Source organism: Lithobates pipiens, unplaced genomic scaffold (assembly GCF_037356315.1).
Source record: "Lithobates pipiens isolate NorthernLeopardFrog02 unplaced genomic scaffold, aLitPip1_a1.2 Scaffold_54, whole genome shotgun sequence".
Taxonomy (NCBI): Eukaryota; Metazoa; Chordata; class Amphibia; order Anura; family Ranidae; genus Lithobates; species Lithobates pipiens.
Window position 1 is genome coordinate 3,045,632 of NW_027507876.1, and position 16,404 is coordinate 3,062,035.

At 42.7% G+C, this 16,404-nt stretch overlaps 1 protein-coding gene across 6 annotated transcripts in view; it reads left to right on the forward strand.

The window, feature by feature from the left end:
- Nucleotides 1-16,404, forward strand: part of CADM3 (cell adhesion molecule 3) — a 613,828-nt gene that overhangs the window by 407,944 nt on the left and 189,480 nt on the right. For all 6 annotated transcript variants that reach the window (XM_077467383.1, XM_077467378.1, XM_077467381.1 and 3 more), the window contains one exon: nucleotides 15,312-15,464. In XM_077467383.1, coding sequence (XP_077323509.1) covers nucleotides 15,312-15,464 — 153 coding nt within the window. The remainder of the gene's footprint in view (nucleotides 1-15,311; nucleotides 15,465-16,404) is intronic.

The following is a 16,404-nucleotide window of genomic DNA, read 5'->3' on the forward strand; positions in this document are numbered from 1 at the left end:
AAGATGACTGGGGGATGAAGATGACATGGGGGGATGAAGATGACATGGGGGGATGAAGATGACATGGGGGGATGAAGATGACATGGGGGATGAAGATGACATGGGGGATGAAGATGATGGGGGGATGGAGTGGTAGGAGGCTGACATGGGGATGAAGATGACATGGGGGGATGAAGATGACATGGGGGGATGAAGATGATGGGGGGCGGAGTGGTAGGAGGCTGACATGGGGATGAAGATGACATGGGGATGAAGATGACATGGGGGATGAAGATGACTGGGGGATGAAGATGACTGGGGAATGAAGAGGACATGGGGTGAAGATTAAGACAAAATCTGTGTAGAATAGCTATTAGGACATCTTTAAAGGTAGCCTGTTGGGGTTGAAATATGGGATCACCCACCCTATAATTTGGGCAGAACAGTAAAGGATGTGCCCTCACTTCTCCAGAGCCCTGTGCTTTGCCTCTTTCGGGCTCTTCAGCAATCGCACACCGCGTGGGGCAGTCCAAACAGCCAGGGACTGGGGGGGGGCTCCTCTGATCTGTCGTGGGTGGGACTGGACTGAGCCTGGAGGAGGGGATGACGTCACGTTGAGGCGAGCGGAGCGCCGTGCCTGTGCTTCAGCACCTCATTGGCTGACATGGCACACAGTGCCAGCGAGGTTGCAGTGATTGGCGGGGTCTGGCGGGCGGCGGCAACTCACCACCAATCTGAATAGTGCATAAAGACAGCGCTGCCCGGACAGGCCGTGGAGCCCGCACACCGAACATTGAGGCTGAGCACATTATGCTTAGGCTCACGGCGCACACACAGTGAGTGACATTCCAGGCCGTCAGAGTCACTCCGCGCTATTTCAGCAGAGCTGCGACGGCCCCGCAGCCGGGGAAACTGATCCGGGCTGGCCTGCACCCTCCCAGCTAGGCAGCAGTGCTCCCTAGGTGACAGGCTGTCACTGGAGCCGGCCCACTGAGCCATCGGCCCACCGGGAAACTACCGGTAGTCCCGATTGCCAGTCCATGCCTGGTGTTGAACAGAGAATAAATTGTGTGTGTGTGTATGTGTATATATGTATATGTATATATATATATATATATATGAGATGAGCTTTATGTTCGACTCAAACATTGGCTATTCGCCAGTTCGCCGAACAGCGAACAATTTTGGGTGTTTGTGGCAAATTCGAAAGCCGCGGAACACCCTTTAAGAGTCTATGGTAGAAATCAAAAGTGCTAATTTTAATGGCTTATATGCATGGTATTGTCATAAAAAGTGTTTTGGGACCTGGGTCCTGCCCCAGGGGACATGTATTAATGCAAAAAAATGTTTTAAAAACTAACGTTTTTCCCGGGAGCACCGATTTTAATAATACGACCCCTTTCACACTGGGGCGTTTTTCAGGCGCTTTAGCGTTAAAAAAAGCGAATGTAAAGCGCTTGAAAGAAGCTGCAACTGTAATCCCAATGTAAAAGCCCGAGTGCTTTCACACTGAGGTGCTGCGCTGGCAGGGCGTCAAAAAAAGTCCCGCAAGCAGCTTCTTTGCAGCGCTTTTGGAGCGGTGAATACAGCGCTCCTAAAGCGCTCCTTCCCATTAAATCAATGGGAAGCGCCTGTAAAACGCCTGAAAAGCGATATTGGCAGCAGCGTTTTGTGGGCGCTTTTAACCCTTTATTTGGAAACTAGCAGGGGTTAAAAGTGCCCCAATAATGCTTGAAAAATGCTGGTAAAGCGCTGCTAGTTTAAGCGGCTCTTTACGAGCGTTTTTCGGGCGCTGACATTGTGAAAGGGCTCTTAACCACTTTCAGACCGGACCAATTTGCTGGTCAAAGACCAGACCACTTTTTGCGATTCGGCACTGCGTCGCTTTAACTGACAATTGCGCGGTCGTGCGACGTGGCTCCCAAACAAAATTGACGTCCTTTTTTTCCCACAAATAGAGCTTTCTTTTGGTGGTATTTGATCACACCTGCGGTTTTTATTTTTTGCGCTATAAACAAAAATAGAGCGACAATTTTGAAAAAAACGCATTATTTTTTACTTTTTGTTATAATAAATATCCCCCAAAAATATATAAAAAATATTTTTTTTCCCTCAGTTTAGGCCGATACGTATTCTTCTACATATTTTTGGTAAAAAAAATTGCAATAAGCGATTATTGATTTGTTTGCGCAAAAGTTATAGCATTTACAAAATAGGGACAGTTTTATATCATTTTTATTAATAATTTTTTATTATTTTTTTTTTTACTAGTAATGGCGGCGATCAGCGATTTTTATTGTGACTGCGACATTATGGCGGACACATCGGACATTTTTGACACATTTTTGGGACCATTGTCATTTATACAGTAATCACTGCTATACAAATGCAGTGATTCCTGTGTAAATGACACTGGCAGTGAAGGGGTTAACCAGTGGGTGGCAGTGTAGGGGTTAAGTGTTCCTAGGGGTGTGTTACTAACTGTGGGGTGGTTGGGCTTTCATTTAGTGAACACTGATCTCTGCTCCAATCACATGGAGCAGAGATCAGCGTCACTAGTTGCTAGGCAGAATGGAGAAATGTTGTTTACAACGGCACTTCTCCATTCGGCCACTCCGTGAGACGATCGCGGGGATGCCCGCAGCGATCGAGTCCGCGGGTCTCACGACCTGACTCACGGGGGTCCCGACCAGCGCGGGAGTGCGCCGCCGGCGGCGCGCTCCCGTAGGCAGGGCGGCAAATTTAAAGGGACGTACATGTACTCTCATTTGCCTGCCCGTGCCATTCTGTCGACGTACATCGTCGTGCGCTGGTCGGCAACTGGTTAAAGCACTTGGGCTTTCACATTGGGACTGCAGATGAGGCTTCTTTCAAGCGCTTTACAGGTGCTTTTTTTAACGCTAAAGCGCCTGAAAAACGCCCCAGTGTGAAAGGGGTCTTAAAGTGAAACAATAAAAGTGTAATATTCCTTTAAATTTCGTACCTGGGGGGTGTTCATAGTATGCCTATAAAGGGACGCATGTTTCCCGTGTTTAGAACAGTCCGACAAAATAACATTTCTAAAGGAAAAAAAAGTCATTTAAAACTATTCACGGCTATAATGAATTGTCAGGTCCGACAACACACATAACAGCTCATTGATAAAAACGGCATGGAATTTCACTACACGGGAACCCCGAACCAAAATTTAAAAAAAAATTGCGTGGGGGTCCCCCTAAATTCCATACCAGGCCCTTCACGTCTGGTATGGATATTAAGGGGAACCCCATGCCAAAATGTAATTAAAAAAATGGCGTGGGAGTCCCCCTCCAAAATCCATACCAGACCCTTCAGGTATGGTATGGATTTTAAGAGGAACCCTGTGCCAAAATGTAATTAAAAAAAATGTCATGGGGTCCCCCCAAAAATCTATACCAGACCCTTATCAGGAAAACGGGGGGGGGGGGTGAGAGAGCGCCCCCCCTAAACCATACCAGGCCACATGCCTGGTAAGCCTCCTCAACAATGGGAGGGTGCTTTGGGGTAGCGGCCCACCCCAAACCACCTTGTCCCCATGTTGAACGGGAGAAGGGCCTCTTCCCCACAACCCTTGCCCAGTGGTTGTGGGGGTCTGCAGGCGGGGGGGCTTAATTGGAATCTGGAAGCCCACTTTAACAAGGGGACCCCCAGATCCTGCCCCCCGTGTGAATTGGTAATGGGGTACAAATGTATCTTTACCATTTCACAAAAAAAGTGTCACAAGGGTTAAGAAACACAAGGGACAGTTTTTGACAAGTTCTTTATTAATTTCTTCTTCTTTCCGCTTCTTCTTCCATCTTCTTTCTTCTGGTCTTCCTTTGGTGTTCCTCTTCCTCCATCTTCTTCTTCTCCATCTTCTTCTTCCTCCACTCTTCTTGCCACACATCTTGCTCCGACTTCTTCTCTGCTCTGTCCGCACGATCCGCCTCAGTGGGAGTCTTCCGCCGTGTGATGCTTCTGTTCTTCTGACACTTCCTATATAACGGAGGGCGGGGCCACCCGGTGACCTCGCCCCCTCCGACGCATCTTTCTTTGTTTCTGTTATATCATTTTGCAAATAAATAAAAAATTTTCATAAATGTAGGTCAAAATCTATTCTGATAACCCAAATCAGTGTATATTATTTAGTCTGTAGGAAAGTTATAGAGTCCACAAACTATGGTATATATCTGAAAATGTATCAATCCGGATGTACTGATGGCCTCTCTCATTTCTTGAGGCCCAAAAATGCCAGGACAGCACAAATATCCCCTAATTTACCCCTTTTTGAAAAGTAGACAGTCCAAGGTATTTAGTAAGAGGCATGGCAATTTTGTGATTGGTTACAGCGATCACATGGTACCGGCAGTGGGCTGGTACACTGATCTGTGACCCGCTGTGTGTGGATGTGTTCCTAGTATAACAGGGCTCCCGCCTGGCCATCATTTTACAATAGGCTGGATGGAAAGCAGTTAAAGATGAAACTCCAAGTATGGAATTGTTTATATAATTAAATTGGTCCAACTTGAGCCAATGCAACCATGCATACCATACCTGTGGGATTACTATAGAATGTGGAAATCAATATAATAGACACCACTACACTATTGATCTCCACTAGCTTTTGGATCTCATGCTGAGGGGTTGCCCTGCTGCATTGTGATCACAGGAGGTTAGCTGCTTGGCATGGGCAACATTCAGGAAATTCTTTGCATTTTCTTAAAGTGGAACTTTAGGCAGAATATTAAGTCCTGCTAGATCTCTTCAGGCTGGCCCCTTTTTCAGGTGTGTATATATATATATATATATATATATATATATATATATATATATATATATATATATATATAATTTTTTTTTCTAACACCCTAGAAAAAAAAATGGCGGTCATTGCAAATACTATGTCACACCATATTTAGAAAAAAAATACACTTTTTTGACTTAAAAAATAAGACAAAAGTAAAGTTGGCCCAATTTGTTATATTGTAAAAGATAATGTTAGGTCGAGTAAATTGATATCAAACATGTCATGCTTCAAAATTGCTCCCACTTCTGGAATGGTGAAAAACTGTGACCCTTCAAAATCTCAGACGCTTTAAACATTTCTATAGGTTACATGTTTAGAGTTACAGAGGAGGTCTAGTGCTAGAATTATGGCTCTTGCTCTAACGATCGCGGCAATACCTCACGTGTTTGAACACCGTTTTCATATGCTGACGCAGCTTACGCACAAGCTCAGCGAGACGGGGCACTTTACAGTTTTTTTTTATTATTATTAATTTAACTTTTTGTTTTTTTATTTTTACACTGTCCTTTTAAAAAAAAAATGTTTGGGTCATTTTTATTCCTATTACAAAGAATGTAAACATCCCTTGTAATAGAAGAAAAGCATGACAGGACCTCCTAAATATGAGATCTGGGGTCAAAAAGACCTCAGATCTCATATTTACACTAAAATGCAATATAAAAAATAAATTAAATAAATGCAATTTTTTTTTTCCAAAAATAAAAAATTACCCTTTAAGAGCATTGGGCGGAAGCTTCTGCCCTCCAATTCTATGGACCCGAGTGGGGGCCGTCTTTCCCTCACTCGGCATCCAGGCAGCGAGGGGAGCGGATGCGATCACCGGAGACGACCGGAGCGCAGCGGGAGGGGGGACCCTCTACCGCCCCTGCTAAAAGTTATCTTGCGGTGATTCCCTCACTGAGAGCACTTTTATTCGAAAGAGAACCACTAGCCGTTTAAAAAAAAATGGGGTTATGGCAGCTAGCTGATGCCGTAACAAGGGTATTTAACATCAAAGTAGCAACGTACAACAATGGAGGGCGGTCCTTAAGTGGTTAAAATCCAGTAACACACTGTCTTACCCTGCTCTGCACATGCTCTTATGCTCTCTATTTTTGTAATTGTCCCGATCTGCTGACAGCCTAAAGATTTACTGCTGCTGAGGGGATTGGCTTCAGAAAAACGGCAGCCTCCCACAAGAAGAAACAGGAACAATGCTGAATTAAAAACACACACTCATTTTGGTAGTATAAATATTAATGTGGAATGTATGTTCCTTGCTAAAGAGCATAATTTTTTTTTTATCAAGTTGTTGTTATTATTATTATTTGTCACGATTTATATAGCGCCAACAGTTTATGCAGTGCTTTACAATGTATAGGGGGGACAACACAATTACAGTACAATACAAAAGGTACAGGAAGGCCCTGCTCGTAGAGCTTACATTCTAAAGGAAGGGGGTGGTGATACAAAAGGTAATAGCTGCAGAGAATGATTTGATGGGGGTGGGTGTTATGGGTAAAGTTTCACTTTAATAAATGCAAAGCTTGGGATAATTGTTTTTACATTTCACCCTGTTTTAAACTTCCCCACAACTTTGTCTTTGACCTGTCTGGTGTGTTCCTTGGCTTTCATAATGCTGTTTCTTCGCTAAGATTGTCTAGCAAACATCTGAGGGCTTCACAGAACAGCTGTTTTTATAGTGAGATTAAATTACACACAGGTGGACTCTATTTACTAATTAGGTGACTTCTGAAGGCAATTGATTCCACTAGATTTTAGTTAGGGGGTATCAGAGTAAAGGGGACTGAATAGGCCTCCGGTTGGGGACACCTAGGTGACATCATCAGCTTTGCCCGTTGACTCCTGGGATATCTGTCATTGATCCCAAGAGTCTTCAAGCAACTAAGTTGGGTATTATCATGAGAATTCCTTATAACAACAAAGCATGCCTTGCAGTATCATTACCCCGCAGACGTGATTTTGGGAGGTGCATGCTGGGTAGCCAGATGCATGAAATCCCGGAAAGGAAGGCAGGCCCACTTTAGCTGCCCAGATCCTACATGTCCATTGGCGAAATCGAGGGAGAGAAAAGAGAACTAGTCTGTACATTATTTGAATGTGGACATGGGCAGCAATATCCATTTTGGCTGTGGTGAATTAAAACAATCTCAATGATGTTATTATTATAATGTTGCCTAGGTGACTGTTGCCTAGGAGACTGGAACTCCACTTTGAACATCCTCCCTATCCTACTTAGGTGTCCTTTGATGAAACGGTGGTAACCTTAAGGCCAGTTGACAGCGGATATTATTTCTGTAGTCTGCAGCAGTACATGTGGTTGTTCTGTACATCTCCGCTCCAGTTATTCGCATTTTGTTGACATCTTGGCCATCGGTGCCAGGGAACCTTTATATACAATGCCTTGAAAAAGCATTCATACCACTTGAAATATTCCACATTTTGTCATGTTACAACCTAAAACGTCAATTTATTTTATTGGGATTTTATGTGATAGAACACAAAGTGGCACATAATTGTGAAGTGGAAAGAAAATGATAAATGGGTTTCAAAATGTCTTACAAATACGTGAAAAATGTGGTGTACATTCGTATTTAGCCCCCTTTACTCTGATACCCCTAACTAAAATCTAGTGGAGCCAATTGCCTTCAGAATTCACCTAATTATAATGCTGCGTACACACGACCGGACTTTTCGACGGACTAGGTCCAACGGTCTTCCCGACAGACTTTCAGCCGAGTTCTGACGGACTTGGCCACACACAATCACACCAAAGTCCGATGGATTCGAACGTGATGACGTACGACCAGACTACAATAAGGAAGTTCATAGTCAGTAGCCAATAGCTGCCCTAGCGTCGGTTTTCGTCCATCGGACTAACATACAGACAAACGGATTTTTAGACCAGACTTGAGTCCCTCGGAAAGATTTGAAACATGTTTTATTTCTAGGTCCATCTGAATTTTGGGGAAAAAAAAGTCAGCTGAAGCCCATACATGATCGTAATATCCAACAGATTCATTCTGTCAGACCTAGTCTGTTCGAAAAGTCCGGTTGTGTGTCGTTAGATAGAGACCACCTCCACTTTGTTGGAGACAATGTCAACACCCCGGCACCTTGTACCACATCCTTTGGGAGTGTCCTAAAATACGGACACTTTGGAATAGGGTGTTTCACTTGTGCTCACAAATAGCATAATTTCCCATCCCCGCTGACCCGGCACTGGCCATCTTATTTCTAAATATTGATCAAATACCCCAACCAGCCAGAACGATTGTTTCCCATATTATACTGAGCACCAAACTAGCCCTAACGCGCCACTGGAAAGATCTTAACGCACCCACGTTCGGGGAAATTGTCATGACTACCAACACACATGCTATGTATGAAACCCTGTTTGCTTCAACCCAAGGCAGGCTCGGCGTGGCCAGAGCTAATTGGGAAAGGTGGACTAACTGGTTTACCAATTCTAAACTGATATGATTGTAGAGTTACAATAACTTAGACTTGTGAAGGATCACGAGGTCATCTGTGTTAAAACTCCAAAACTCAAGCCTTTCTTTTCTTTTCTTTCTTTATTCTTGTTCTACTACTTTACTGCCTTTTTGTTCTCTTCTATTCTTTATTTCTTCCATCTTTGTTTTATTCTATACTCGTTGAAATCTTGGGTGCTTTTCACCCGCTCTATATTCTTATTTTACCTACAAGCCATACTACGCTTACCAGGATACAGCGCAGTGGATGTCACCTGATTTGTTTAATGTCTCCGGGGTGGGTGGAGGTCTTCACCCTCTGAGCACAGTGAGTACCCACTAGGGGTGCCGGAGGGGGGGCCTCTTCTCTTCTCCACATTGGGGAACAGACTGGATATATAGGCTATCCTTATTATTATCTTCTGCCTATCGTTCTGATAAACCAGCTGTGATGTACTTATGCTCTTAGAAACCTTCTCTACATTATATATCCTGTGCGTGTCTTATGTGCTTCATATTTATATTGTAAGTGAAATTTTGATTCACCATGTATGTAGGTATATCTCTGTTACCTTATGTTAAAATTTTCAATAAAAATTTAATGCAAAAAAAAAAAAAAAAGATAGAGACCACCTGTGTGTAAATTAATTTCAGTATAAATACAGCTGTTTTGTGAAGCCCTCAGAGGTTTGTTAGAGAACCTTAGTGAACAAACAGCATCATGAAGGCCAATGACTATACCAGACAGGTCAGGGATAAAGTTGTGGAGAAGTTTGAAGCAGGGTCAGGTTACAAAAAAATATGCCAAGCTTTGAACATCTCACAAAGCTCTGTTCAATCCATCATCCGGAAATGCAAAGAGTGGGGCACAGCCGCAAACTTACCAAGACATAGCCGTCCACCTGAAGTGACAGGCCGGGCAAGGAGAGCATTCATCAGAGAAGCAGCCAAGAAGCCCATGGTAACTCTGGAGGAGCTGGAAAAATCCACAGCTCAGGTGGGAGAATCTGTCCAAAGGACAACTATTAGTTGTGCTCTCCACAAATCTGACCTTTATGGAAGAGTGGCAAAAAGAAAGCCATTGTTAAAAGAAAGCCATAAGAGGTCCCATTTGCAGTTTGCGAAAAGCCCCGTGGGGGACACAGTAACTATGTGGAAGAAGGTGCTCTGGTCAGATGAAACCAAAATTAAACTTTTTGGCCTAAAAGCAAAACGCTATGAGGGTTATTTACTAAAGGCAAATCCACTTTGCACTGCAAGTGCACAAGAAAGTGTACTGAAAGGGCACTTAGAAGTAAAGTCACTGTAGATCCGAGGGGGACATGCAAGGAAAAAAAAAAAAAGCAATTTAGCTTGCGCATGATTGGATGATAAAATCAGCAGAGCTTCCACTCATTTCAGATCTACCCTTTAGATTTAGAGCTACTGCACTTAGTAGTGCACTTGCAGTGCAAAGTGGATTTGCCTTTCATAAATAACCCCCTATGTCTGGCAGAAAACGAACACTTCACATCACCCTGAAAACACTATCCCCACCGTGAAACATGGTGGTGGCAGCATCATGTTGTAGGGATGCTTTTCTTCAGCAGGAACAGGGAAGCTGGTCAGAGTTGATGGGAAGATGGATGGAGCCAAATACAGGGCAATCTTAGAAGAAAACCTGTTAGCCCTTGTACACACGGTCGGACATTCCGACAACCAAATCCGTCGGATTTTGTCCAACGGATTTTGTCCGAAACTGTTGCATACACACGGTCAGACAAAGTTGTCGGAAAATCCGATCGTTCAGAACGTGATGACGTTATTTCGTTACAACGGGACTACGTTCAGGTAGTAGCCAATAGCTTTGATGTAGGAATTTGATCGGAATTCTCTACACATGATCGGAGTATGTCCGATCGGAGCATTTTGTCGGAAAATTTTACGGGCAAGTTGGAAAACTTGTCCAATGGAAACCACACACAGTCGGAAAATCCAACAAAATGGTCCGATCGGACACATTCCGTTGGAATCTCCGACCGTGTGTACAAGGGCTTAGAGTCTGCAAAAGACTTGAGACTGGGGCGGAGGTTCACCTTACAACAGGACAATGTACAGCCAGAGCTACAATGGAATGGTTTAGATCAAAGCATATTCATGTGGCCCAGTCAAAGTCCAGACCTAAATCCCATTGAGAATCTGTGGCAAGACTTTAAAATTGCTGTTCACAAACGCTCTCCATCCATGTTGATAGAGCTTTGAGGGCTTCACGGAACATCTGTATTTATACTGAGATTACATTACACACAAGTGGACTCTACTAATTAGGTGACTTCTGAAGGGAATTAGTTCCACTAGATTTTAGTTAGGGGTATCAGAGTAAAGGGGGCTGAATACAAATGTACACCACACTTTTCACATATTTATTTGTAAAAAAAAAAATTGAAAACCACTTTGTGTTTGTCTATCACAGCCTTTCTCAACCTTTTCAACACAGATGAACCTTTGAAATAGTTCTCCACTCTCGGGGGAACCCCTAATAAAAATTAGAAATCTACAACTCATGATACATTAGTGTGATGGTCACTGGGAAGAATGGTCCTTACACTTGTGGTCATTGAGAAGAATTACCTTCTTACACATAGCTAAAAAGATCAATGGTATCTTTGGAAACTTATCTGAGAGACAGAAATGGTCCAATGCTAAGGAACCCCTAGCAACCTATGGAGGAACCCTAGAGTTCCACGGAACCCTGGTTGAGAATCACTGGTCTATCACATAAAATCCCAATAAAATACATTTACGTTTTTGTTTGTAACATGACAAATTGTGGAAAATTTCAAAGGGTAGGAATACGTTTTCAAGACACTGTATGTATTCTAGCACACACAACATGGTTTGGGTTTCACCATCAAGCTAACTGTGATATTTATATAACCTTACAGTATTTCTATCAATGGGACTGACCTATACGCAGATACAGTATGTGATCATACGAATGCTAAAGTTTTTGAAAGAGTGATACAAATACATTTTCCCATCTATAAAAAAGAAAAAAAAAAAACTTCAATTCCTATATAGAATATAATCATCTTTGAAGTATGAGTCACTTCGGAATTCCACCTAGAACAGAGCTCAGCTTGAGACCTTGTTATTTTATATGACTATAGAACTCCTTAGTGACTTTATGTTTTATTAATACTGCTGTAGAAGGTGTATTATACCATACATCGTCTTTTATTCTGCCACATAATGAGGATCTTTATGATCAGCTTTTAATTTAAATGTCTGTACATAGACTTTGTCTGCCATTTCAAACTTGCTTTCTTGTGATTCTAACTTGCTCCTGCCACTTCCCTTAGTTTAGTAGTTTCCTTCGTTGTTAACACTGCACCATGAAAATTGTCCTCAAGCCCCTTTCTTATTTAAAATGTCATTGTGCAACGGGACTCACTTCCCATACACAAAACAAGCAAAAGGGCACAAAGGCCAGTGCAGTGATGGCGAACCTTGGCACCCCAGATGTTTTGGAACTACATTTCCCATGATGCTCAACTACACTGCAGAGTGCATGAGCATCATGGGAAATGTAGTTCCAAAACATCTGGGGTGCCAAGGTTCACCATCACTGGCATAGTGCATTATATTAAACACTTTATTGGGAATTAAAACCAAAGCGTTCATAGTCACAAGAGCCAGTGATTCAACCAGCGTTGTACATAAAGCCAGGTAACAAAATGTTCTTCCAAGAGAGGGAACACACATGGTCTGGTTTAACCATTGGTTCTTGTGAGTATGTACTCATTGCCAATTAAGAATTTATGAACTAGGTTTATGTGCCCTTTCCTTCTTTTTGTTTGTCTTCTCAAGATACCCCAATCTCACGGGAACAGCAACGGTGTAGCATACTTTTCTTGGTTGAGAGCGGATGGTCACCATCCACTTACAGACAATTCAAAAATCAAGATGAAAGGATCAAACCATGAAGATACCACGTCCCAGTAATGTACAGTATATAGAAAAAAATTATTTTTCCCCAGAGGAAAAAACAGAGGGGCCAAAGGGGGCTGGGGGGTAACCTACCCCGGGACTTTTACCGGTATCAGATCAAGTATATCATGTAATTGTAAAATAAGAGAAATTGGCAATTACATTTAATTTATAAAAGTTTTTTTAATCACATCTCACAATATCAATGATAAAACATCACTATACAACCATGAAAATGATCAAACATGATACAGCATGGAAATCCATAAAGAATTACCGAACTTTATACATAAAAAAGAGACAAAACTAAGCTGCGATTTTCAACATGTTTCGCTCAATTCGAGCTTCTTCAGGAAATAATGCAGCCCATAATCGCAGCAATTCACCAGGATTCCCCAGATTGGTAGTATATTCAAATTCGTAGGTGAAAAATTGGAAAGGGTAAGTACTAGTAAGATCGTGGCCAGTAAAGACACATCACCATTTAGGGTCTGAAGGGGTAAATTATCATAGAATCAATGGATGGAAGCTTTGAGTGGCTTAAAACACTACAAAAGTATCCTTTGGTATTGTCAGATGGTATCAAGCAAATTATACCTAAGGCATTCTTCGTTTAGATAGGGGTGGATCCACTGTGTGTGGCGCTTAAATGTGACGATTCTCTCCTGTCAATTTATAAATTAAATGTAATTGCCAATTTCTCTGATTTTACAATTACATGATATACTTGATCTGATACCGGTAAAAGTCCCGGGGTTGGTTACCCCCCAGCCCCCTTTGGCCCCTCTGTTTTTTCCTCTGGGGAAAATTAATTTTTTTCACCATCCACTTACAGTTCATTCGGTTTCTTGAGAATCTCTTAGCATTCCAGTGTCAAGGTTTTGTTCTTTGGTGTGTGATCACACCCCACATATTGTGTGCAGAAGGGCCTCTTGTAGAAAATCTTCCTAATAGGTTCCTCCATTTGCCCTTGTTAACACTAACTTAATCTGCCTTTTAAAACTGTTCCAAGCAGAAAAGCACAGTACAAATCTATTTGGTATCTACACCAATCCATATAACTATGGTATTTGGAGTCTATATAAGGACAGTCAAAATTCCTGAGCCCCGATGAAGGAGGAGTCTTTTTGGCCCCCGAAACACAATGGCTTTTTTCTGCTGTGCCAAAAATGTTGGACTCTTGGATGTTTTTGGCACTCCTATTGGACTGTATATAATCAGCCTAGTAGGGACACAGAGTGAGGAAGTGTTAGGCCAGTGGTCATCAACCCTTTCCTCGGGGCCCACTAACAGGCCAGGTTTTATGTATTACCTTGGGGAGATGAAGACTAGAATACTGCAATCACTGAGCAGCAAATTATATCACCTGTGATGTATTTCAGTTATCTTGCAAACCTGGCCTGTTAGTGGGCCCTGAGGACAGAGTTGATGACCACTGTGTTAGGCCTCTCATAGATTTGTCCTGCCATCTAGAAACATTATAACATTAGATTAAATTAAGCTTAAAAGAGAAGTGTGTCCCCTGCCAACTGTACACCAATAACTGAGCAATCAATGACCACTGATTGCTCAGTTCTTGGGTCTGATCTGAGCACAGAGCAGAGACTGCCAGTCACTGTTCTGTGCTCTGCCCTTCCAGCACTTACTGGAGTGCCAGTAAGGGAGGTGGGAGGTGAGGAGGTAGGAGCAGCTGGCTTAGGCTAAACCAGTCAGGCACCTGTGTGGATCTCCACACTATTGTCAGGATCCCTGCAGAGCCTGGACTGGTTCTGTGACATCAGTTGACAGCAGGCTTTAGCCCACTGTTGGCTGAATCTGTGTAACAGGAATGCAGAACTAAGTGCACTCCTGTGGCCCACAGAAGTATGGCCAATAAAGCTTTGGCAATATTTCTCCTTTAAGAGGTGACCTGAACTGTAAAAGGTATGCTCAGTAAAGGCAAATGGAGGACAAAGAGCTGGTCTCTGATATTGCCTATAGAATTTCCTGCAGCTGAATTTTACTCAGTTACAGACTTACCCTGGCCTGTCCCATAGGGCTTCTACAGTATGTGTGGAGTCATCTATCTTGGTAGAGGCAGGGCTTTACTTCCTCATCTCAGAGCTTCTTCCCTGAGGCACAGTGCCTTTAGATGATCTCATACTGCAGAAATACAGCGATTAGACTTAAAGCGATTGTAAGGGTAATGTTTAAATAAATAACAAATAACCCAGTGGGAAAAGTGCTCTCCCCGGAGGGTTACCTTGCGGGCGTGCTCCCGAGTCCAGCATTCAGCATCCATAGAGGCTGAATGCAGGACTTGGCACCGCCCCCGGCACCCGCGTCATTTGATGACAGTAGTGGAAGCCAATGGCTGCGCTCAACCTATCCAATCAAGAGCCGAGAACTCCGGGCAGAGAGACAGCGCATCCCTGTGAGTCAAGTTTTAGGGCTCAGGTAAGTAACATGGGGAGGGGCAGTCAATTCCAGGTGTTTTTTCACCTTAATGCATAGGATACATTAAGGTGAATAAACACGCAGGTTTACAACCCCTTTAGGGCACAGAGAGAGCGCGGCTGTTTTTCAGTACTTTTTTTTTTTTTTTTAGGGTACTGCTTAGTCATTATTAGCATTTTAGGATGTTACGTATAAGACCAAATCACTAAAATCTTGTAAAAGCTAAAAGTATTGTTTAATATTATTAGATATGCAGGTTTCATTCACATAATACCTGGAAATCTCGCCATAAGGATCCTTGCATTTTCTGTTTTGGTTTCTGATGGTGGCCACCAAAAGAGTGATGGATACAGATGAGTTCCAATACTATTGTCAACATCAGGAAACCTGCCCTAAAAAAATGTTATGCAGCCACCACTGAAGGAAGTGGCTTTAAACAGCACTTTAACCAACTTGATATCATTGAGATAGGGTTTACCTCTACTATGTGTCCTGTAGTACCCTCTGTTTTGTCAATCCCAATGTTTTTATACTTTCTCGTATATTCGTTATATCTGTTTTTTTAATGGTCTTTTATGGGAAACGTTTATGTTGATCTTAGATGCTACTATGTATGTTTCTGACAACTGATTTTTCTTCTATTTTCACAGCTCTCAGAGACAATAGAATCCAGCTTGTCCGATCCTCGCCAAACGAGCTATCTATCAGTATTAGTAATGTGGTGTTAGCTGATGAGGGCGAGTACACCTGCTCAATCTTCACCATGCCTGTCCGGACAGCCAAAGCAATGGTGACAGTTTTAGGTATGTCTGGGGCTGCTTCCAATCCTGCCCAATTGGTGACAGGTATTGTTGTCTTTCAACGATAAAGATACAGTTTTATATCAAGGAAACAACCTCTCTGTTGTCTAGTTTCTAGTGTAGCTTCATACAATGTTTGACTAATTTGTAAAAAATTACTACTCTGTCGTCAACCTGTAGAACAAGTATTCCTGTAAGGAGTCCACACATAGCTGATGATCATGTTGGTCAAATGTATCCCAAATGCATTTTCTTTTGGGGGAATTTTTTTTTTTTCTAGTTTTGAACAGAGGATGGAGCAGTTTAGACTTTGGTCAAGTTTTTGTTGCTGGCTCTGTCCCCGTTGGAGAGGTTCACCTTATCTATTTGCACTGGTGTCCATCGCTACCTGGACAGAAAGTGACGGGAAATGAAAAAAATATTCTGGCTGTTTTCAAAACAGAAGGATAATTCAATCTCCCAATGGGACATCTGTTCTGGTGACAGCTATGGGAGAGGAGATCCCCCCTCACTTTTCTGATGTGTCTACAGAACAGAAAGTTAAAGTCCATCTCCGTAAAAAAAAAAAAAAAAGTTTTCCCATACAGTAAGGCTGTGCCCACATTGCCAGGTTAACTGCTCTTTTTTGTCCAGAAGAGAGGAGAAAAGATATATACTTACTTAATCCTCCTAGCACAGGACCGGTACCCCCCCCCCCCCCCCCCCAATGTCAGTCGTGAGTTTTGGACTTCTGATGTCACCAAGCCCATAGCAGGCTCCATAGACCGGGAAAAGACCGTGGTGGAGCGCTGTTTTCCAGTGGAACAAAGGATTGGGTGAGTATAAGCTTTCTCCTCACCCCTAGACAAAAGAAGCAGTTGACTCGACTGCTTCAGAATACTTTTTTGCACAGAGTTAGGCTTTAAGAGAAATTTCCCAAATGGGACAAAGACAGACAAAAACA